General features: G+C 50.7%; 2 protein-coding genes across 2 annotated transcripts; both read right to left on the bottom strand.

Moving 5' to 3' along the window:
* Positions 1-1,349: 1,349 nt before the first annotated feature.
* Positions 1,350-8,040, bottom strand: SRPRB (SRP receptor subunit beta). The gene is made up of 7 exons (XM_064435660.1): positions 7,903-8,040; positions 7,707-7,801; positions 6,900-6,977; positions 5,370-5,452; positions 4,703-4,839; positions 3,840-3,894; positions 1,350-3,140 (listed from the first exon to the last, which is right to left on the bottom strand). Exons 1-7 carry the CDS (start codon positions 8,006-8,008, stop codon positions 2,924-2,926), a joined length of 771 nt encoding a protein of 256 aa, XP_064291730.1. The 5' UTR covers positions 8,009-8,040; the 3' UTR covers positions 1,350-2,923.
* Positions 8,041-10,134: 2,094 nt separating this feature from the next.
* On the bottom strand, positions 10,135-23,230 carry TF (transferrin). Its single transcript, XM_064435658.1, has 17 exons — positions 22,892-23,230; positions 20,760-20,923; positions 20,473-20,581; positions 18,858-19,049; positions 18,620-18,755; positions 17,992-18,047; positions 16,788-16,957; positions 16,481-16,667; positions 15,395-15,549; positions 15,176-15,269; positions 14,490-14,519; positions 13,702-13,860; positions 12,470-12,614; positions 11,943-12,007; positions 11,650-11,834; positions 10,774-10,960; positions 10,135-10,374 (listed from the first exon to the last, which is right to left on the bottom strand). The coding sequence occupies exons 1-17, from the start codon at positions 22,932-22,934 to the stop codon at positions 10,334-10,336; spliced, it is 2,118 nt and encodes a 705-aa protein (XP_064291728.1). The 5' UTR covers positions 22,935-23,230; the 3' UTR covers positions 10,135-10,333.
* Between the last annotated feature and the right edge of the window lie 648 nt (positions 23,231-23,878).

Here is a 23,878-nt window from a genome sequence, read left to right on the forward strand (position 1 = left end):
CAGGAGCAGACCTGCCCTGGATTTGCTCTGGATCACCAAAGTCCTCACAAAAAAGAGCTTTTAACATCCATGTTAACCCTATTCCTGTTCCACCTCTACCTGGCAGATTTTCCCTGAACACCCACCTGACCTTCCATAACCTTCTCCACTTGTTTCACACCAGGGGTAACACCCAGCAGGACAAACCCCAGGAGGTCACAAAGGGCACGAGGTGGCCCAGATGGGGCCAGCAGAAGCTCCTGGCCACTAAGGTGCCAGGGTGGTGGCTCTGTGCACAGGGAAGGTCACAGCTGGAACACGTGCATTGAGGAGCCTTGGATGCTGCTGTCCGGGCACTGTTAATTTTGCTTTTCTTTGCCTTTCAGCAATCTCTCCTCCTCTTTCAGGTTTTCTGCTACCCCAGTTATCACTGTGCTCATCATTCTCCTCTAAAAACATCTGTATTTTCCAGGGGAACAACTTGGAGTGCAATCCATAGCAAAAAACATTGACCAAAAGAGCTTTAGCACAGTGAGTGCCTCAGCCCCTGGGGATGTGTGAACACAGAGGGTTCCTGACTCAGGGTCAGGCAGCTGCAGCAAGAAGGACCTGAGTTTATCACATCCCACCGTCCTGCCAAAGCCATCCCAGCACAGCCCTGCCGAGCTGCAGCCTCAGGAGCAGCACTCCCAGCCAGCAGAGCCACGGGCTGGGAACAAGGTCAGGAGAGCAAAGAACAAAGCACAGAGCTGACTGGGGAATCAAGAAAAACAAGAAAACAACACTCAGAGTTTCCAGTTCTGCTCTCTTCCCTCAGCCACTGGGGAAAACCAGCCCTGAGTATTTAAATATTTAAAAAATCATGGAGTGAAACCCAAAAAACTCCTGGAGTTCTGCTGTGTGCTCCAGCACGAGTGGCTCCAGGCACAGCCCCAGCTCGGCCGTGGCTGTGCAGCCACTCCCCAGCCCAGGAAAGCTGAGGCATCCCATGTCCATCCAGCACAGCCACAGGGTGCCACAGCCACCTCCAGGGCAGAGCAGGGCTGCTCTGCCACCACAGCTGGCTGCAGCTCTCCTGTGCACATCACCAAAGTGCCTCTCAGTTATGATTTGTGGGTGTTTTTTGCTATGTGATTATCAATTTCTCAATTAGTCACACCAAGAAATACAAAACAAAAAAAAACCCTCAACCCCAAAGCCCTCTGTGTGCAGAAAACAAAGTTTTTTGACAACACAGACATGGCCACAGAGCAGGAAGGTTGATCCCCAGCACTGTGCTGAGCAGGAGAAGAGCTCCATCCATGTGGATCTGACACCCTGGGAAGAGCCAAGGCAAACACACAGACTGAAGCACAACTTGAGAACAAACATTTAAGCATAAAAGAATTTACTTAAGGAATACTTTTAAAAATAATAACTTAAAACCCACCGTGGCCTCAGGTACCTCCCCCCCTTAAGCTGAGGCTGATGCTTGGCTTCTGTGTCTTTGCAAGAACAATCACATAAAGAAACAGAATTTTTTTTGCCCAAAATCATTTCAGCATTATGGATTTGAAGCAGGCAGCCCAAGACCTCCAGCTAAAGGAGTTCAAAGCATGACAAACACGTTCCAACAGGACTCTGCCTGCAGGAAACAGAAGAATGTAACATGTTTGGTAAATAAAACCCTCCCCACCTCCTGCACGGATAGTTCCTGAGGCTGGAAATGCAAGGACCAGCTTCATTACAGGCACAGGGCTTTGCTGCAGGCTGTTCCTGCTCTTCCCAACACTTGGCAATGCTGCAGGGAGGCAGGAAAAGCCCCAGAGAAGGAAAAGAACACAACAGATGAGTTGAGTGATGAAGGAGGACTCAAACCACAGGGGAGAGAGAGTGGGCTGCAAACTACAAAAAGGGTCTGCCAGGAGCCAGCCACCCCCCCAACCCTAAAACAGCAGGGGAAGCCACAAACAAAGGGAAAATGCCACTGCACTGGAACTCTGCAATGTGCAGTGAGACACACAGTGGGAAAATCTCCCCTTTCTTTCCCCTGTTCCTTGACTTTCCCTCCCACTCTGCCATAAGTGCTGACTAATTAATTACACATAGAGCAAGACCTTCCTGCAGCCAGTGCAGCAGCAGGCAGCAGGAGTCTGCACAGCAAACGCCTGGCAGGTCCAGATCTGGAAGTGTGCCCATCTCACAGCTTCATGCCATGACCCCCTGTAGCTCTGCCACTCTCAGAGTGTTTGTTGCTGGCTGTGGGAGGACAGCTTGGAAGGAGAAGCAGAGTGAAGCTTCCAGGACACAGCCCTCAGCTGAAGAAAAACTCCCAGGAGCTGATCAAGAGAGGAAATCACCAGACATGGGCACAGAGCTGAGCTCAGGGAGTAAAGCAGGGCAGACAGTCTGGTTTGGGTATTTCACACTCCTCCTGCCCCACAGAAATGGGGCTGGAACAATGGGAAGGCAGACACAAAGAGGAAACCAGCTTTTTAGACTCTCTCAATGCCTGCCCAACTTAGGGAGCCTGTGCAGTGCTCCCCAGCAGCCCCAGCCATAAGGTGGTCAGTGGCTCTGAGAGGAAACAGGGGTGTAAACCATGGCAGGAAAGGACAGGCTCACTCCAGCCTCTAAAACTCACCTGCCAGTGCACTCCTTCCTAATTTGCTTGGCAACTACCAGATGAAAAGCCTAAAGATTAAAGAAAAAGGAAAGCCCAGAGGTTCAGCAGCCCAGAAGAGGGCAAGGGAAGAGGGGAGAGGATAAAAACGTTGCAGCATGAAGGGACAGCCAGAGGGAATCACACCAACAATTGTCACGTCTCTCCCAAGCCCACGAGCAGCAGAAGAAGACACCACAGTGCTGACTTCCAGCTGAAGTTCCTTCTTTTCACACCAAGATGAGATTTGAGTGCTCCAAGCCATCTTTTTCCCTTCAGCCCCCCAGCCCTGTGCATCTCTCTTCAGGCCACCTTCACCAGCCACTTCTCGAGGCCCTCCAAGTCAGCTTCTCCCTCCTCTCCCTTGCTGCCCCGAGCACTGCACTCCACAAACTCCACCTTCATGGGCAGCTGGGAGAAGTCGAAGTCCTTGCCCTTCTTCCCCAGCTGGGCAGGGCCCCCTGTGGCTGAGCCATCCAGGCTGGTGGGGGCTGCAGAGCGTGTCACCCGCAGGGTATTGCTGCAGGGAGAGAAGGGAAAGGGTCAGGAACTGCAGCACCAGGGCTCTGGGGTGTCAGCAGCATGCCAGCTACACCAAGGACACAAAGGCCAGCTCTGCCCTGTGAGGCTCAGCCAGGGCCTTTGGCCACTGCTGGAAGGCACAAGGGCAAAGGCTCAAGGGAGTAGGAGGGCACTCAAGGAGAGGTGTTCAAACAGGTTTAGTTTTGTAATAAAGGACAGCAGAAGTCAGATGATGATGATGTCCTTATCCCAATTTGCCCACGGTAAACACTGGAATAACAGTGCCTAACAGGGCACAACAACTACCTAGAAATCCAACACCTACACACAGGTAGTTGGCAAATGCTCAACATCAGAACAAGCAACCTTTATTTTCTAGGAGAATGTGAATGTGTGGCAACTAACCCCTCTGCTAAAAACCAGCAGGCTGGGTATTCAGCCTGGAGGAGGCACAGCACAAACACCCCTGCTGCCGTCTGCTGGCCAAAGGGTTCATAGATCCAGGGAATCATTTAGCTTGGAAAAGCCCTCCAAGACCGTGGAGTCCAACTGCAAACCCAGCACTGCCAAGCCTCACACTGCTCCCAGCTCCACAGGGAACTCAGACATGGCTCAAGGGAGCTCACTGAGCACTGAGGTTAGAGAAAAAGGACAAGAGGAAAAGCTCAGAGGGGTTGAGATCCCATTCCATACTTACAGCTCTTTCTCCAGCTGTTGCTGGATGAGTTTTGCCGATTTTGCCATTGTGACATCTGGAGAGAAAATAAGGAAATCAGCTCTTTGGTTGTCAAAATTCAGAACCTAGTTCCTCCCCCTAAAGTAAGGGCAGTTCATACTGTGCACCCACTGGAGCTACCAGGACAAGGACAGCTGTGCCTGCAGTGGGATGAGGGATGCTGCAGCTTTGGGATCACAGGCATGAATGGGAACAACCCAACAGTCTGGTACAATGCAGGGAATTAACTTCTTGTTGGGCAGGGAGATACTGCAGAGGAGGGGTTTGATGCACCAGCACTCCCTCCTGTCCTGTGCTTTCCACCCGTGGCACACAGAGCCATGAAGGCCTCAGGCAATTCCTGACCTAGGGCAGGAAATAACTACAAAACCCAGATCTGATACTGCCCCAAAACACCCAACTGTTACACAGGAACCCACACTTTCACCATAGAACTTGTAGGGATATGAAAATTGAGTCTTTTCCAGTAGCTGGGTATTCTAGTTACTCCAGAGAAAACATGGAACCCTGGCAGCTGAACAACTTTGAACTGCTGAGTGTGTAGGGATAGTTCTTTATGCTCCAGCTGATGCTATTTCCTGCTGCCTGGAAGGAGACTGAGGAACAGCTCTGCACGAAGCCAGCAGAAACAAAAATCCACACAAAACCCACCTGCATCACCTACACCCACCCAAAGAGCTGCACCTCTCCCAAGCAATCCTCCAAACACTCCAGCTGAGCAGTCAGAGCTCAAACCTAAACCCCAGCCCTCCTTTTGCTGCAACCCCAAGCTCAGAGGTGTGGCAGAGAGCCCTGCAGCAGGGGCCAGGCCCAGGCCAGGGTACCTTGCTTGTTGCAGGCGATGAGCAGCGCGGGCGCGTTGCGGAGCACGGTGCTGTCCACCAGCACCTGGTACAGGAACTCTGCCACATCCTTCACCTCCCGCTGGAAGGCCACGCTGTCCACCACAAACACGATGGCTCTGGGGCAAGAGGGAACCACAGGGGACGGGGATGAAGCTCTGCACTCACCTAACCCTGCAAGTATTCCAGCCCGGGCTGAGATTTTTCACATCTGGTCTCGCCCAGCCCAAGCGCAGGCTGAAAGCATGGATGGAATACATCCCATGAAATGCAGCCCATGGAATGCACCCCATGGCCAGCTCCAGCAGGAATTCTTCCCCTGTCTGCCCCAGGACATCCCACACCCCCCAGACCTCCCTCCTGCAGAGGCTTTGCCTCCTGGTGCACCACAAGCACAGGTAAGCAGGAATTCGTGGTGGGATTTTGGGATTGTCCTGTGCAGGGTCAGGAGCTGTACTCAATCATCCCTGTGGGCCCCTTCCCAATCAGGATATTCTAGGAAGGCAAAGCAAAAATTAAGCAGCAGCACCCCACAGCAGAGTTCTGACTCTGGGGGCACCACCAGCCCAGCTCTCAGCATTCCCAGCACCATCACCTGGTTTATCCATTTCCAAAGGATCACCTGCCCTGCTGAGCCCCTCCAGGTTACCTGGCTGCAGCCTTGAACCTCTCCAGGAACTGCAGCCTCAGGCTCTCATGGCCTGGAAGGTCGATCAGGGTCACATTGGTGCTCTGGAACACAGGCAAGAAGGAATGAACAACACCTGATCCAGGGATTCCTGTGATCAGGGACTGGGGAAAAGCAGTCTGACCCCGGATTTGTGTCCTGAAGGCAAACCCCATCTGCCCTGACACAGAACAACCTCACCTATCACACACACCAAACCTTGCTGGGAATAACACAGAAGTGCCTTTGCAAGAGCCTTTTTTAACTGGGGGCTGCAAAGGTTTCTCTTCCCAGGAAAGGAAGCAGCCAAAGGCAGGAGAGGGGAGAGAACACACGGCTGAGCAGGGCCACGTCACTGCTCCCAGATAAGGCTGCAGGAGCCCCTTCCCTGGAGTTCACTGGAAACCTTGGCCAGGTTATAAAAAAAAAAAGAACCAAAAAATAATCTGCCTTGCAAATACTTGTCTGCTCAATTAAAGAGACACAAAAATTGGAAAAATGTTTTAAAAATCCTGCACGCTCTTTTACAAAGTTTTTAACCTTATTATCTCTGATGTTAAGAATGACTGAGAAGGTGAAGCCACAAAACCTCCCTCTACTTTCACAATTCACTAGCAGTTAAGGTGCTGCCAGCATTCTGCTCTCCCTGCCACGTGTGCATCCAGCACAGGAGATTTCCAGAATGAAAGAATTGCCAAAAACTGAGAACTACCAGATCTGTGGACCTAAAAATAACAGGAGCTAAAAATAACAAAATCCTTTCTGGGACCATACAAAGCCCAGCTGGAGCCTCTGCTTAATCCTGATGAAGCTTTTAATTTCAGGTTTTCTTGGCAGGAACAGAAATTATTGTCGAGGAAATAGCAACAGGACAGTGAAACCCCCAGACCTCCCAACCCAGAGGTGTGGTTTTCAGCCAGAAATGTTTCACTCTTTGTAGGAGTGTGCCCCCTAATGACAGAGTGGCAAAATTAACCTTTATCCCCCAAAAAGGAAAGAAGCCCAGGAGTTTCTCTCAGCGATGAGGTGAAAAGCCACCTCACAGGACCTTGGGGACTTCACCAAAAACCTGAGGACATCTAACTGGATAGAAGGCAAAAAGTCCTGCCTGGCCCATCAGGCAGAAAAAGAAGAGAGCAAAGGGCTTTTGTGAGGTGTTTATACCAGGAGCAGACCTCTGCACCTGGCCTGAATTTTTCTGTTTGTTATTTTGCCTTTTATTAAACCCTTTTTGTTTCCAACACTGCAACAGAAGCCATCCTGCTTATTTTATACCCCCAAAGTAACAGCTGAGCTATCCTTGGGTGCATTATATTTCTTTTGAGTCCTTATGAGACCTGGCCCAAGAAAAACAAACAGAATAACTATTTCACAAGCAAAGTGAAAAAGAACCTGTATATTATCTCAGTATGCACTGCCTGGACAAATCCCGAATTCAAACTGGGGCCGGAGCAGCACAAGAATGCCCAGGTTAGGCAGGAAAGGCTGTCCCAGGCGGGGCAGGGCACTCACCTTGTCCTGGCTGAGCCTGTAGGTGGCAGAGCTGTCGGTGATGGAGGTCTGCGTGTCGCGGTAGCGCCCCGACAGCAGCTGGGGACAGGACAGCGTCAGAGCAGCACCCCCAGGAGCCCCAGCCCCCCCCAGCCCCTCACAAACACAAACGGGCTCACTGGGGCAATGGCAGCAGGGAGCTGATGGCAGTTTCCTGCGGGAAACCACGCTTTCCCCAGTTAATTAATAAATGGTCATTAGGGATGGAATGTCTATTTGTATTGTGAATTGACACTGAACAAGAAGGAAGAGAGCGTGCCTGCAAATCCTTCAGTTTCCAGCTGGGAGCAGGGCAAGCATGGCTGTGCCCCTTTCCTTTTCAGAGGCAGCGGTAACAGAATAGCCAGGGCTGGAAGGGAGCCACAGAATCATCAGCCCAACACAAACACCCCAACAATCCCACCCTGAGAGCACTGTCCAAACTCTCCCGGAGCTCTGGCAGCCTCGGGGCAGTCCCCGTTCCCTGGGGAGCCTGGGCAGTGCCCAGCACCCTCTGGGGGAGGAATCTCCCCCTGCTCTCCAAGCTCAGCTCCAGCCGCTCCCTGGGGTGCTGTCCCCGCTCCCTGAGATTGGAGCTGCAGTGAGGTCAAGAATCCCCAAAACTTTTCCTACAACAAACTCAAACCAAGACCAGTTACTTTGGACACTCCGTGGTGGACAAAGCTCGCCCTCCATCCCTCCTTACAGTTATAACCCCCTCCTTTTAAGCTTCACTAAAAGATTAAAAACCGAACTGAGGGGAACTCCTCCACCCCCGTACAGGCTCACCCGCGCGAAAAGCAGCGTCTTCCCCGCGTCGCAGAGGCCCAGCAGCAGCACGGCCTTGCGGCTGCTCTTCCTGCCCTGCACGAACCGCCAGATCACTGCGGGAGAGAGGAGCGGAGCGTGAGGGTGAGGATGAGACACCCGAGCCCGCCCGCAGCAGGCCGCGGGGCGGGGGGAAAGGGAGGTTCCCGCAGCTCACAGAAGGTGACGGCGACGGCGATGAGCGCGACGAGCACGGAGAGCGCGGCGGGGCCGCCCAGCTCCCGCCGCAGCGCCGCCAGGTGCGGCTCCAGCCCGCCCGCCATGGCCCGCACACGTGGCCACGCCGCCCTCCCGCTTCCGGCCGCGCGGCACGCCGGGAAGGGCGGCGCGCGGGGGCTCATGGGAGCTGTAGTTCTCCCCTCAGGAGCCTGGAGAAACGTGGAATGGTTTAGGATGGAAAAGCTCTCTGACCCCAGTGCTGCCAGGGCCATGTCCCCAAGTGCCACCTACACAGGGCTTTTAAATGCCAGGCAGATGTGCCAGGGCTGGACAGCTCATTCTGCAAAAAAAAAAAACAAACCTATGTCCAACCTGAGCCTCCCCTGACCCAGCCTGAGGCCGTTTCCCCTTGTCCTGTCCCTGTTCCCTGGGAGCACATCCCGACCACCCCCGGCTGTCCCCTCCTGTCAGGAGTTGTGCAGAGCCAGAAGGTTCCCTCTGAGCCTCCTTTTCTCCAGGCTGAGCCCCTTCCCAGCTCCCTCAGCCACTCCTGGTGCCCCATTCCCTTCCCCAGCTCCATTCCCTCCCCTGGACACTCTCCAGCCCCTCCATGTCCTTCCTGAATTGCTGTCCCCGGAGCTGTCCCCAGGGCTGGAGGTGCCTCCCAGGTGCCAGCACAGAGGGGCAGTCACTGCCTGGGCTGCTGGACCCACCATGGCAGGGCCAGCCCAGGGCCATTGGCCTCTGGCACACCTGGGCACACCTGGGCTCGTGTCTGGTCACTGTCACCAGCATCCCCAGGGCCTGTCCCAGCTTTCCAGCCACTCTGTCCCCAGCCTGAAGCATTCCATGGGGCCGTTTTGTCCCAAGCTGTTTGTACCAGGCGTCAGGAAGCTGAGCCAGGCTTCCCACAGTGGTGCAGGGTGAGGAGTAACAGGAATAGATGGAAAGGAGACAGGTTCCAAGTGGATGTGAGAGGAATGTTCTCCTTTGGGGGCTGCCAGGAGCAGGACAGCCTGCCTAGGGAAGTTGTGGAGTTGCCATCATTGGGGGTCAAGCCCTGAACACGCTGGCTGATCCCTGTCCTTGAGCAGGAGATTGGACTGGAGACCCCCAGAGGTCCCTCCAGCTTGAGTGAACCTCCAGTGAGGTTCCTTTTATCCTTTAATGCCTTCTACTGATGGGACAAGGGCTTGCACCTCACATGAAATGCAGATGGTGCAGCTTTTTTGGGGGAAAGTTCTCTATCTGTAGCCATACTGACTTGTAGAAACAGCCTGTTAGAGGCACTGATTCTCTTTCTTTGCTACTTTTTAAGAATGGGTTAAAAAAACACCTGTCCAGTGTATTCATCCTGCATAAACTGAGGGACTACATTTCATCCTTTCCTGTCACACTCTGCATTTCTGCCATTCAGGGGCATTTTCAGCCAGGCTGCTGCACTTGTCACCACACTTACCATATGCACCCAAAAAACATAAAAATATTCATTCCCTCAAAGCCAGGAGCTCTGTGCTCTCAGCAGCTCCTCCACACCTGCCTTGACCCCAGGACTGGACACCCTGGATGAGCCCAGGCTGTTCCTCTGGAGCACAGAGCTTCATCAGCCCTTTTTATCTTGTCTTTTTATTTTCACAGTGGCTCAGAATCAGGCAAAACAAACTACATGTTTGTTTTCAGGTCAGCAGCACAAAATCAGACAGGCTGCCAAAACAAACACGTTTCTGAGCAAATCCTAGATTTTTCTAGAAAGAAAACCCAAGCCTGGACTCTCCCCATCAATACATGTATGTGCTGAATGAGTCCTGCCTGCTGGAAGGGCCTCAGGGCCTGCCAGCTGAGATCTGAGACACAGCAGCTTCTGTTCACACCTCCCATCTTACTCCCACTGTATTATTTTGGTTTGGAGTGGTTTTTATTCCTTCTTCAGCCTCCCTGACACAAATACTCTCCCTCTTCCTGTGTCCCAGCCACACCGGGGAACCCTCACCTGCCTGGGAGACAATGGGATAATCTGGGCAGAGCAAAAGCACAGAGAGGACAAAGCATATGTTAATTAGGATCCAGGGTGTATTTAGTCCATTTTGCTTTGGCAAATGCTGCAAGAAATTTCCTTAAGGGGCAGCAGTAAGTGACAAGAGCCGTGCTGGTGTCTGTCACTGTCCCACAGTGAGAGGCACTGAGGAAGGAATGGGCTTCAGGACCATTTGGAAAAATCTCAGGACACCCGTTTAGATTTTAAATTTTATTTTTTGCTGTGCTGGCAGCAGAGAGTTGTAAAGTGTCAAAGAGCTACATTCAGAGTGAGGAGGGAGGGCAGAGGAAGCAGTGAAGGCAGAGGGCCCTCCGTGGGTCAGTGTTCGCTGCTGAGGGCACGAGAGGAGTCATGGCTTGAGGTTTTCTCCCCCACCTCGAGGATCCTTCCCACCTCACGACTTGTCTGCAAGGAAGGTGCACACCTGGAGAAGATCTGGAAAGGGAAAGGACAGGGAGAAGTTCAGATCCTGCTTTTAAACACTCCTGTCCCAGCAGCACACACCCAGCCATGCCAATGTCACACCATGGAAAATCCACAGTGTGCCACAAAAAAAGAGCTTTAACCACAAATCCCACACTGCTGGGTCCTGGGGGCTCTCTGTGCTGTTTCTCAAAGTCCATATTTTCTAGAGGTGAGGAAAATTCTTTCATTCACGTTGCTGCCAGAGCAGCAGATTTTAAGTGTGTTCTCAGTTCACCCAAGGAACTTTGAGAAAGAATATTGGCAATTTTTTTCTTTAAAGGCATTGAATGGACAGTTCCAGAGGAAACTGCTCATGCCTGCAAGGTAAGAACTGCAATTGAGGACTTCCTCTGGGGCTGTTCCAGTTACCTGATGGATTGCAGGTGTTGAGGCTGGCAAGTGAAGCATAGTATTTGTCTCCAAGGAATTCCTTGTACGATAGTCCTTCATGGAGCTTGATCAGGCACTTTGTCCGGTCTTTAAACAGAAGATCCTTGGATTCATATGCAAACATATTGAAATCATCTTTCCTGGTTCCTTTTGGTCCAAACAGCCTCTGAAACACAAAGAGGAGAGAAGTAGAAAGCTGGCCTACTTCTTCTTCTTGGTTCTTCACCATCAGCCCGGGAAGCCCAAAGCCAGGCTCCAGAAATTTAGGATTGAACCTTCTGTCTGTATGCTTAGAGGAGGTATTGCTCACTGGTAGGCACATTTCTTTTCCCATTTCAACATGTCCCAGTGTGCAGAGATGCTGCCAGCAGACCTGTAACTTAACCATGAGTAGAAGCCAAAGGCCCCAGCTGCCTCTGACCAGACCCTGATGGTGGAGCCAATATTAAGGTTTGCAGGGAGAAACAGAGATGGTTCAGCCTGGCTCTGGTCAGCTGTGTGTGTGCAGGGAGCCTGCTGTTGGGGCTCAGCCTGACCCAGCTGTGGCACAGAGCAGGCACCTCAAAGGAGTTTCTGAAACACCCCAGCAGGAGCAGAGGCCAGAAAGGAGGTGATAAACTCATGTCACACAAGTACAGTGAGACAGCAGCAACAGCTGCAATCCCACTGCTACCTAAAGGTGTGTTTGCTAAGTTGGAGGAGGAGAAAGAGCACTTGGGAAGGGATGGAGGAAGGGGGAGGCCAAGGGACAAGGCTGTCACCCCACAGCAGTGAGGTAAAAACCTCTACCCATGCTGACTTGGGGAAAATCAGAGCAACCCCAGAATATTTTTTCCTACTCTCAGCACTACAAACCTCTTGGTTCTCCAGCATCTCACGGACTTGTGTTGCTTTCTCAGGACGTGCCATCACAGCGTGGGTAGGGACTTTGGCCAGGTTGCATCTTCTGTAATCCATGACATTTGCCCGCTGCCCATCGGTGCACAGCAACTCAAATTGGTCCATTTTCAGATCTTTGGCCCAGCTTTCTGTATTTTTGCCTTTAAAGAGAATGGGTTTGGAGATTCAGAGAGCTTGCATAGCAGAACATCAGCCTCAACACCACCTAGGCAATCATGCAGATGGGGAAGGCAGCCCTGAGCACGCACCATCAGTGTTCTCCTCAACGATGGAATGCTTGATAAAGGCCACATCCCCCTGCTCAACCAGACACCTGGGAAGAAGAAAGAGAGGCCAGTGATGTCAGTGCTTGAATCCTGTCCCTTTCCCACAGATTTCATTTAGACTTGAGTCTTATTCTGAAATTAATCTCCAAGGACATCCAGGTTTAGGAGTCCTGCCACAAATATTTTAAATATATTTGAAACACAGCCTTTACACTCCTTATTTATGCTAAAAGAGGAGCACTTCTGCCATGGTGGCAGGGCTTGTGCCTCTCTGGGTTTGTCTGGAGGCACCAGGACGTGAGTTTTACAGAACGGGGATATTTCACATCAATTTTGAGAAAGCAAAGCAAAAGCACGTGACACATGTACAGTGTTACAGAGATATGCCCTTTCAGTGATGTGCTGGAGAAAAAGAGTTAGTGTGGACATGAGGCTGCACTTCAGCTGTGCCCTGCCCTCTGTGAGCAGCCCCAGGACACGGAGGCAGCCGGGCTGTCCCCAGCACGTACCGTAAGGCTCCAGTGTATCCGTAGTACTGCTCGTGGCTGCTGGCAACACACTTCTCCGGAGGGACCCCGCCTGAGCCTTTGCACAGCTGGCAGAGGCGGGAGTTGGGAGGAGAGCCGGGAGCACAGCCCTGGCTGAAGTATTCATCTGGAGGCAGGGAGAGGAGAAATTCACTTTTCCTGCCCTGAGAAGTCGGGTTTTATTGTGATAACATGTTTTTGCTCACAGCGGGCTGGGAGAAGGAGCATGGCGTAGTGGGCAGCAGATCACATGCACCCAGCTTTGACCATGGAACTCGGGTCCTGTTATTATTGCTAATTATTGCTATTGTTGCCCAGAGAAGCTGTGGCTGCCTCTGGATCTCTGGGAGTGTCCAAAGCCAGGTTGGACAGGGCTTGGAGCAACCTGGGACAGTGGGAGGTAGCCCTGCCCATGGCAGGGGGTGGAAGGGGATGAGCTTTAGGTCCCTTCCCACCCAAACCATTCCAGGATTCTGTGATTCTGTGATGAAGCAGGACCTAAGGCTCAAGTGCAATAGGCACTATCTCAGCATAAAAAGAGGAATGTTTTCCCTGCAAACCATTCCCAGCTCCCACAGAGCCAGCCCGAGCCTCCACAGCCTTTATGGGTCAGCAGAGGTGCAGCAGTGTCAGAGCTCTTGGGGGTAGAAGGGACAGCGGGAAATGAAGGCAGAAGGATAGAGAAGCCAAGACTAAAACTTGCTAACTAATTTCTTCAATCTTTTAACAATTATATGCTTACTTTGTCTTGGTTGTTAACATTGATAATGTTTCCAAATTATTTTTGTTGGACCATAACTCTCAATGAAGTCCCAGACAGATTAAGTTTCTTGAAGATCAGCCTATGTTCCCTGTTCTCAGCCCTTCCCCTCCCTTTGAGTTTCATCCTTTATCCCCACTCCACACCCTGCACAAACACCAGGCCCATGTGGGGCAGTCCACATTCCCTTTTTGGGAATACCTCCTGGGCTGCTGCAAAAGGAAGGGGAAAGATGTGGGGAAAAAAGCAAAGACCCCCAAAGCAGCTGATGTGCTGTATCCTACTCTGAAGCAGATGCCAAAAGCCTAGAATTTTGCTCAGTGAAACCTTAAATAACAGCATTTCCTCCCTCCAGGAGGGAATCTTTGAGGCTTTGAAAACCCGATGAAGGATGGTAAAAGATTTTTGTGAGCTGATTCCCACCTCCAAGAAATGGATTCCGAACTGGACTCACCGAAGTTGCAGTTGCCTGTCTTGTTGTGGATCAGGCCCATGGGGATGTTCCAGCCAGCAGTTCTCCCCACGGCGGTGTGGCACGACTTCTTACCCTGCAGGTTGTTCCAGCTGATGTCCTTGTCAGACTTCTTCACAACAGCCACAGCAAAGTAGGTTGCTTTTAGAAGATAAAATAGAGAAGAATTGAGGCCTGGCCCAAGGATCCCACTGGGATTCCTTAGGAGAGAGCACTGGCTTCACTTGGGAAAGGGCACCTATGAACAGCACAGAATCACTTTGTGCTTAAAAGTACTTGGCCAGGCAGCAACAATGGAAGAGTTTGTAGATGTGATGGATCTACTTCCACCACACTCCTGGGAAATTATTATCCCTGACAATTCCCTGCGCCCCAAAGCTCTGATACATGGGTACAGGAGAAGGCTATGAGAAGGCAAAGCACATGTGAGGATTTCATATCCACTCCTGATTTCTTATTCTCTCCTTAGCAAAGGACAAAACCTCCCCCTCTTTTCCATTTCTAGAATGAACAATTTCCTAATGCTACAGCCCTGACACTGTTACAGTGTGACCACACCAGTCTCTGCCACTACCAAATGCTTCACCTTGATCTTATTGCAGCCCCTCATTTTCTCTCCAACTACTAAACCTATCTCCCAAAATTCTAATATCTACACTGGACACTCTTTGGGTGGAGACTGGCCATCTGTTCTCCACTCATGACTCACATCTACTTTTCTGCTTACATCCCTCTGGACTGTTTTCTTTCCCTCTGTTGGCAGTAATTACCTGGTTCTTGTTGTGATTCGCAGTGATTGTCTGTGGGAGGGGAGAACAAGAAGATTTTAAGTTAAATACACCTCAAATCCAAAAGAACAATCAAGCTCACTAATTTCTGGATAAACTCTGTTGTAAAAGTGACCATTTCAAGTAACACTTTGTGCATCAGCAGAACAAAGCACGGCCCCCAGCTGCTCCCCTCAGCTAAAACAAGCAGTTTTAGCAAGGCTGGTGCTAAAGGACTAGGGCATCCTAATTAACACAGAGCTCCTGACTATCCATGCCTGCTCCACCAGGGCTGTTCAGCTTTCATGGAAAGACAAGGCATGCAATGGTGAGCAGAGTTGCCTCAGAGCACCGTGTGTTAGGTTGGGTATCAGGAAAAGGTTCCACCCCCAGAGCAGTGGGGCGCTGGGGCACTGCCCAGGCTCCTCAGGGAATGGGCACAGCCCCAGGGCTGCCAGAGCTCCAGGAGCCTTTGGACAACGCTCCCAGACACAGGCTGGGATTGTCAGGGTGGCTGTGCAGGGCCATGAGCTGGATTGATGACCCTGGTGGGTCCCTTCCAACCCAGGATATTCTGTGATTTGTGCAGGATGCAGCACTGCAGCTGCTTCGTAGGATTCCAGAACAGAACCAGCACTTTGGCACCAGCTCATTCCCCACCACTGGACCTGAGAGAGAGCTGTGCTTACCCTCATAGCTCTCTGCCATCACTGGCACCAAGCCACACATGCCAGCAGTGTAGACAAAGCCTCCATCCAAGCTGATGGCATCTGCTTCACCTTTCTGCAAGGGAAAGGTACAGAAATTAAACAGTGCACATCCCCAGACCAGCACCTTCCAGAGCTCAGATGGTAAAAGAAGCACCTGAGAAGTTCACAGTGAGAAGAAAAGGGGAAAAAAAGCTGTACCATGATCTTTGTGATGCATTCCTTGGTGTCCTCTGCCACAACACACTCCACATCCCCATTGCTCATCACGCTCCAGACGTCACACTTCTTCTTCTCATCCCTGCCAATGGCACACCACTGGATCTTGTTGTCTCTGCGGCTGGGGGTCAGGCGGTCTGCAGGCAGCACAGGGAAAACAGGGGTGAGCCCTGCAGAGCCACGTCCTGCTGAGAGGGACTCAGCCACAAACCACCTCTGCACACCAACCCGCTGCTGCTCAGGGCAAGGAGTTCTTGTTAATTGAGCCCTGGGCTGGCAAGAATAGAAAAAGTGATTCTTGAGCTGAAAAATCAACTTACAGGTCAGAAAGGTGAATTGCTGCATAACACAAGCCATTCAGGCAGACTTCTGTTAGCTATAACAGTAGAACCATTAAACACTTGTGTGATAATATCACTTGGAATTGCTGCCTGAAATATGTCCCACATTTCTGCACTCCTCACAGCCCAGACAGCCATGAGACTAAGACCATACTGAACTGGAAACCTAGTTATGTTTCTGTAGAACAGCATTTGAATAATCTGGTTTAATGCTATGTGAAGTCCATTCACCCCTTCCATAAATACCACTTAACAAAAGTGCTTTATGAATTCTAAGTGGGTTTCAGAGATCATTTGTGGGATGTTTGACTCACAGAAAGCTATCACAAAATGCTTGATGAGTCTAGATGAAAACCAAGGACAATGTTTCCCTCAAGTGTCTGAACCTGGTGTCCTGGGATGTTCCTTTTTTTTTACAACCCAGAAATGGTTTTTCTAAGCAGCAGTTTTGACCATGCCCAATCTCTACCACCAGCTGAATAACTGATGTAGAGTTTGTATAGACTTTCCATATTTGTCAGTGTGGTGATTTGGGTTTGGATACAACAAATTCCTGTTGATATAAGTGAAGTTTGTGAAGGTTCTATGATTTCACACAAAATATTTTGCAGATAATACAGTCTGTGTCTGAAAAAATCATGTTCCTTTGGCCTGGCTGTGTTTGCCAATGCCAACTCTTCCACACAGCCCATGCTGACATGACACTGGGGTTTGATGTCCTGCCTACCTTGCTGGAGGCTCTGGACAGCACTGTAATACTCAAAGCCCAGGTAGAGCTGAGAATCCATCAGTGGTGGGATTTGCTTCAGCTGTACTGCAGAGTCTTTGAAAAGCAAGTCTTTGAGGCTTGGGTCCTTCTTGCCAGGTGGCCCAAAGAGGTGGAAGGTGCTGGTTGTGCCCACGCCAAATTTCTCCTGCCAGAAGGGAAAAATAATCAGCAAAGAACCACACCAAAACTCTTGGAAAGCTGGAGAGAGCAATCAAAACCAGAGGACAGGGGATGCTAGAGGAAGGAGAGGAGAGATTGGTGGCACCTGTGCTTTGGAGAGGAAGTTCCAGATGTCATTGACCTTGCTGTCATCTCGAGCCACCACGGCGTGAGCAGGAACCCTGGCCCAGTGACAGGCCTTGTAGTTGTCCACGGGCTGGCGGGTGCCATCCAGACACAGGAGCTCGTACTCGTCCTTCTCAGCTGGGGCATTTTCTGAAGGAAGGGGAAACCATGAGTTGCACCACCATGAAAATAGACAGAAAGGCCAGTTTGGGAAGCTTTGTGATTAATTGATTTCTGTTGAAGCTCTGGGGGGAATTCTTTGCAGAAGACAGGTTGAAGGTACCCCCCTTGCAATGGGGTCATCTTGGGCATATGAAGGCAATGCCTTTGGAAGAGAGATCACCTCAGCCTCTGCCATAACTAACCCAACAGTATCAGGATTTATGCACAAAGGGATTCAGATAAGTTTACAAATCCCATACAAATGGATTGAGCAGGTCAGGAGCTGCACATGGTCAGTGAAGGCCAGCAGGTGACTAATGTCAAGGCTGCAGACAAAGCCCAGGACTGAGATCACAAGACTATATGAGAATTCAAGACTTTTGAAGATCCCTGGTCAAGGCAGAGACAGAGCAGGATGTTCCAGGTACATCTTGAAACCCTTCAAGGATGGAGAGTGCACAGCTGTCCTGGACAACCTGTCCCAGTACCTCACTGTCCTCAAGGAGAAAAAAATTCCCCTTGTATCAGGTGCCCAGGCTGATCAAGCCTATCCCACAGAGCACCTCCTTGCAGGACAGTTATCCCTGCCCCATGACCACCTTGGTGACCCTCCACTGAGCTCCCTGCAGGTCCTGGGTGTGCCAGGCCACCCTTGGTCTCCACAGACTTCCTGAACTCTTGCTGTGGGCTGAATTCCCTCCAAAATGCCTTCCAGAGGGATGGGTGACCTGCTCAATTGCTCAATTGCTCACGTTACAGCTGGCTCTGAGATATGGCACGAAGCAAGTTTTCCAACTACAAAGAAGAACCTCAGAGAGGAAAAAAGTGGATCCACCACAATCCCATTTCTCATTTAACAAGGATGATTCAGTTCACAATGTGCAAAACTTTTTTCAAGAGATGAAAGAGGCATTTTAGCCTGGAGAGGAATGAAAGCTGCACAATGTAGACAAATTGCAGGATGGAGTGGCAGTGAGAGGTGGGACCAGAAAGAGGAGAAATGAGGGATCTTGCAGGTGTACCTTGAACAGTTGTGTGTTTCACAAAAGCCACGTCTCCTTTGCCATCTTTCAGACAGCTGCAGGTGGGAGGAACAGAAGAGAAGTTAGAAAAACAGACATTGTGACTCCCTATCTCCCATTTCAACAAATTATTTTTGGCATAAACTGCAACCATAGAGCAATGGTCGTCCCCAAAAAAGCTATGCTGGAAGGAAAGAAATTGTAATGGCAGAGAGGTAATTCAGTCTCCTCAGGACCAACTGTCACTCTGATTTTTTAAGATTTTCTAAGCCTTCTAATGTTTACATTCATGTAATGAAATTTTTTCACACACTTTATGTAAATAACTTATTGTTTTGCTTTCTTTTATGGAAGAAAAAAATTTAATAGACTGTTAGTTTGTCCAGTGTCATTTGAGAGGTGACACTTTCAGCCTCCAATCCACTGTCACTTTTAGAAATCTATAAATGGTAGAGACAAAAAATAAACTTCCCCTTTTTACCTTGAAAAGAACAGCGAGTCCATGTGGTGTTGTTTTGTGTCCTATAGTAACAACCCACGATTCCAACACAGCCCTCCTTGGTATAATAAAAACTTGCATGTGTCAGGGCTAGAATGTTCCCCCAAAGGAAAAATAACTCTCACTCACTGAAAAGCTCCAGAATATCCAGAATAAGGTCCTGTGCGGGACATTTTGGTCTTGGCATCCCCCTTGCACTGACGGTACAGTTTGGCTTCAGTGGTGACACCAGGAACACAGCTGGCAGAGAAGAAATTGGCCACAGCTACGGATGAGAAGGAAGCGACAGTTGGTCAAAAATTCACTTTTAGGAGGAGTGGGAAGGGAGGGGACCCACAGGAAATGCCAGTGCCCAGAGCAGTCCCACCTTGCTCGATGGAGCCCGAGTCTTTGCCGTCCCACTCGATGGCGCCGCGGTGGATGAGTGTCCCGATGGGGATGACCCAGCCAGCCGACCTGCCCAGCCCCGTGTGGCACGAGGTCTTGCCCTGCAGCTCGTCTATGGAGAAGCCTGTTCCTTTCTTCACAACGGCCACGGCGTAGTAGCTGGTAGTGGAGCCTGCAGTGCAGGAAGAAGGGATGAAGCAATGGGAGAAGAGGATTTAGGGACATTTCAAATCCTGCTAAACCCCCAGTTTTGGGAACAAAGTGCTGCGCTTCTAAACAATCAGCTAATTTGGCTGAAGACTTGTGGTTTTCTCATTTTCCTGGGGGTGAGCTAATGCTGCCCATATTGAACTAATGCTGCACATTACAACTTCCAGTTGTAAATGCTATCAGCATTTTCTCTTCTGCTGAGGATATTTTGCACCACCTGAACCTTGGCTTTGGGGGAGCAGCAAAACACAGAGCTGTAGAAAGAACCAGAAATAAATAGTCTCAGAGAGGTAGAAAGGCACTGATTGGAGAGAAACAGCATCTCTGAAGGCACAAGGTCAATGTCATCCCCCCATGAGAGATGCCACAGCACCACCACAGTCCCTCCATGAGTGCCCCAACCGGTAAAAGCAGCTGAATGGCTGCTCTGGGGGACCAGAACAAAGAAGCCATAGTTTTGTAAGGAACTTCAACAAATCTTTTTGCAAGTCTGCACTGGCAAATCTCTTCTCAAATGCCATTGCCCATGAACACCTTGTGAGACTGAAAATCCATATTTAGTCTTTAGAATTTTATCCAGTTTGTCACATGTTATATATGGATACAATGACTGAGTTTTGGGGGTGGTACAGACCTCAGCCTTTAAGGTTTAAGACCTTTTTCTTAACTACCATGTTGGGAATGACTCTGCTGCATTGCTTTGGCCTGAAACAGGCTGAACCCCAGGGAAGAGGTCAAAAGGGACTGCAGCTGTGGATGTGGCAGAGAAATGGCATCTGTTTGGCTCCCAGGAAGAAGAGGGAGAGATGAAGGATGGTACAATGGGTGAATAGGGATGGAGCCATGGATCTCATTCCGATCAGAAGGGATTGTTGCAGAGCCCTTTTTATGCTTTTGCTTTTTTCCCAGGGATTGCCTGTGTTTCTTGCCTCAGTGATCTCAACTGGGTGTCCCACCCAACCACTAGTAATGTTGTTGCCTCTCCAATCATGTTTTTTTCTATCTTGATGACTGCACAGGAAATCACAGAACTTATCTGTGCCTCCCAGCTCCGTGTTTTACCCACAGAGTTCACTGAAAGCAGATTTCTGGGACCAGCACCATTTTTATGCCATGATTCAGGAGGACCATGATTTCTGCTCATGGGATCAGAGACCTGCACTGCAGCAGATGACAAGAAATGGGGCACTGGATCCTGTGACCATGGGTGATGATTCACATTTTGCTGACCTGCCCCCCATGCCTTCCCCTCTGGGAGCTGGATGCCAGGGGCAATATCTTGGACCCCCAACCAAAATAGTTGGGAACACTGCATGGAAAGGACTCTGCACTCTCAGTCTGTTACCACCACTCAACTTTTTAAAAAATATTGCATGGAAATGTACCTTCGCTGTGTTCGTAGACCTCAGCAGCAATGGGCTTCAGCTTGTAGGGAGCAAGGCCTGCCTCAAAAATTTGACCTCCATCCAGGCTAATGGCATCTGCTTCGCTATTCTAAACAACAAAGAGATTTCATCAATTAACAAAGAGCAGGAAAAGCGCTTCCCAGAGTCTCTCCTGGATCCTTGTGTATAACAGTGGGACCACAGGTAACAACCAGTGACTGAAACTCCATCTCCAGGTGTAACAGGCTGCTGAAACACCCCAGCAGAGGAGTTTGCTGCCCACTCACCGAAATGGCTTTGATGCAGTCGAGGTACGATGCTTTCTGCAGGCAACTGAAAGCAAAGTTCTCCTGTTGCATGTGGTCCTTCAGGCTATTGCATTTTTTCTCTTCTGCTGAGGATATTGTGCACCACCTGACACTTGGCTTTTGGGGAGCAGCAAAACACAGAGCTGTAGAAAGAAGCAGAAATAAATAGTCTCAGAGAGGTAGAAAGGCATTGATTGGAGAGAAACAGCATCTCTGAGAGCACAAGGTCAATGGCTCCCCGTGAGCACAAGATCACTGCTTCTCTGTGGTCTTGGGTGATTGCCATGTGCAGGATCTCCCAAGCTGTGCAGGAAGGTCCTTTCTTTCTTTCTTGCCTGACTTGTGCCTCATCAGGAACATCTGGGATGATCATTCCTGTCCCTGGACTATTGTGATTCAAGCAGCCTGGACTCACAGCAGCATCCACAGGTTTAGGAGAACAAATCCACACATTTCAATAGAAATCAAGCTCAAGCCTTTGCAAAAATGGAGAGAGAAGCTGGAGCACTGAAGCAGTGCTCCAATTACCCCAGAGGGGGAGCAGCTCTGACCTGGCCAGGCTGTGAGCACTGCACTGCCACTCTCTCAATGATCTGACCTATTGAACTGTCTATGTCTCCTCCTCCACTGCACCCCATGCTGCTCTGAGGAACCAGAACAAAGCCAAAGCCTCCGGTGGATGCAGGTTCATGTCTCCTCCAGAAACCTGAACTCAGCAATGCTGGAAATTTGCAGTTCAAGGATGTGGCCAGCCTGTGCTGACAATTCACCCTCACTCTGCCCCTCCTGGGCAGGGCTGTGCAGACCAAGAGGCCACTTGCACCCCCTTCTCCCTCCAAACCTCGATGGCACATTTCCTCCAAGCACCTCCAGATTAACCTGTGTCATTTCCATGTTCTTCTTCATCTCAGAAAGAGCCTCTCTTTCCCTGATTCCTGAGCCTCCCAGTGGAGGCGCTGAATTTGGCCACAGGGAGAATCCTTAGCCTCAATTCCTATGGCCACCACCTCTTTTTTCATATGTTTTTCAAGTTCCTCATACATTTTTCAAGTCTTGGCTGCTCAAAGCCACGGTCACCTTAACCTAATGCTGGCAAGCACCCTGCCTGGGGCAGAGGCTGGGTGGGGACCTCCTGAGGGAGTCAACCTGGGAAGGTAACGGCAGCCTGAGTGCCCCGGCCACTGTCACAGACCTTTTGGGTGACCTCTTGTGTCCTTCTGTGCAGAGGAGGAAGAGGAGGAACCACTAAAAAAACATCTTTGCATGCTAATATTCTGCAGAGGTGCTGAAGGACTTCCAGATGCCAGAGGCACAGGGAGCACTTCCTAACAGAGGGCATTAATCACCACCACACTTTATGGGGGATCAGAAGAGACCTGCTGCCTGCTCCAGGAAGGAGATCCCTCTTTCCCTGCCCAGGCATCAGTCCCCAGGCCAGGTGCAGCCAGCAGTCTCCTTGCCACAGCTGCCTGCTCATTGCCTGCTACAGCTGTGAGCAGAGAAAGAGGAAAGAATCGCTCCAAGCAGAGCCAGCCCTGCAGCAGCACAAATTTGGCATAAAACAGGCAGGAGCCTGAGCAAAGTGCAGCTGCAGCAGCAGGACAGAGCAGCACAGGAGCAGAGTGGGAAGCACACAGCATCTTTCATTATTTAAGTTCTGTTTTACTGTCACTGCCCTCAGATTCAGCCAAAGACATGTACAAGCTTGACAGGCAGGTCTTGCAATAATTTCTCCCCCCTGGCTGAGCCCGTGCTCCTCTCCCAGCACAGCACTGGCTGGAGGATGATTTTTCCCTTCACCCGAGTGCAGAGCCTGTCCCAGGCATTCTCCTCCATGCTGGTGGGAGCAGAGCATCCCTCCTCCTTGCAGGGTGGGCACTGCAACCCTCCCTCCATCCCAGCCTGGCCAAAGCTGCTGTCAGTAACATCAAAACACCGTCCTCCTTGACAGATCCACGGCTGCCAAATCAAGCACCCCTTGGTGTCCCAGCTTTTCCTTAACAGCTGCCTGGGCTGGCCACAGCTCCGAACCAGCCTTGCCTGGGGGAAGCCTGGGGTCCACGGAGGTTTTCACTTCCTTCCCCCAAAGGCTGCTTTCAGCAGACACTTACCCACTATCCCGAAGGATAGCACAGTGAAGAGGGCGAGTTTCATGCTTGAGCAGGGGGTCGGATGCCGTGGGAGGGGTGCAGCAGCCTTGGTCACAGACCGTCCCCTCCAAGTCTGTGATGGCTCTGGAACCGCTTGCTGCCCCTTTTATAGAGCAGCAGCCTTGGCTGTGTTTGCAGAAGCAATGACCTAACACTGTTTGTCCTTCCTTGTTTCTCAATAGCTCCTAAATCGCCCCCCTCCCTGGATCAGCCCATTTTTAGGAAGCCTTTCACTTTGGCACTGAACCCTTCCGCAGGCAGGAGTCAGAGCAGGGCAAAGCGCTCTGCATTTTACAAGGGGCTTCAGATGGAAAATTCCCAAGTTGTGACATTTGAATTCTCCTGCGGGCTGAAACGCGGCAGGAGAGGTGATTTTCTTTGTGCTGCCCACCCCCCGCCTTGCCCAGAACTAATCTCAGAAAGTCCCTGCTGGATCCAGAGCTGAGTTTTGTGTGTTTGCCAGTAACTGCTGCTGAGGTGCCCATTGCCCCTTGGCTTGCAGCACCGAGTGCCTGCCCGCTCCCTTGAGTGCTCCTGGCAACGGCAGAGGGGTTGAAAGGTAGTAAATGATTCTTGCACATGATCTGGTAAAAAAAGCCAACAGCAGTGACCAGACAGCTCCATAAGCACCCTGCAGAGAGAAGGAAGCATCACACTGCACTTTTGGTAAATGTTTGGGATGAACATGGGAAGAAATACTGAGGTTAGCAGTCAGTCTCCTCCCACTTCCTCTGCAAAGCTTCTCCATCGGATTGTGTCACCCCTGGCCTGTCCCCCTGGGGCCAGAGGGCATGGCTTGGTTTATGAAGGGCAGCCCTTGTGATGCTGTCCCAGCCTTCAGTCATGTCCCCATCTTTGCTGCCAGGTGCAGAACCAGCCTCAGCCTTTGGCACATGCACACAAACTGAGAATTCCCTGGACCACCTCAGCCAGCCCTTGAGCCCAAAC

Source organism: Passer domesticus, chromosome 11, assembly GCF_036417665.1.
Source record: "Passer domesticus isolate bPasDom1 chromosome 11, bPasDom1.hap1, whole genome shotgun sequence".
Taxonomy (NCBI): domain Eukaryota; kingdom Metazoa; phylum Chordata; class Aves; order Passeriformes; family Passeridae; genus Passer; species Passer domesticus.

Excerpts from the sequence above, each read along its gene's own strand:
- SRPRB (XM_064435660.1), bottom strand. The coding sequence starts at position 8,008 with ATGGCGGGCGGGCTGGAGCCGCACCTGGCGGCGCTGCGGCGGGAGCTG. Across the intron at positions 6,978-7,706 it reads AGACGCTGCTTTTCGCGCGG|CTGCTGTCGGGGCGCTACCG; the intron begins GTGAGCCTGTAC and ends TCCTGTCCCCAG. Across the intron at positions 3,141-3,839 it reads CAACAGCTGGAGAAAGAGCT|CAATACCCTGCGGGTGACAC; the intron begins GTAAGTATGGAA and ends CTCTCCCTGCAG.
- TF (XM_064435658.1), bottom strand. The coding sequence starts at position 22,934 with ATGAAACTCGCCCTCTTCACTGTGCTATCCTTCGGGATAGTGG. Across the intron at positions 20,582-20,759 it reads ACTGCATCAAAGCCATTTCG|AATAGCGAAGCAGATGCCAT; the intron begins GTGAGTGGGCAG and ends TTTGTTGTTTAG. Across the intron at positions 13,861-14,489 it reads CGAATCACAACAAGAACCAG|CAACCTACTTTGCTGTGGCT; the intron begins GTAATTACTGCC and ends ATCTTCTAAAAG.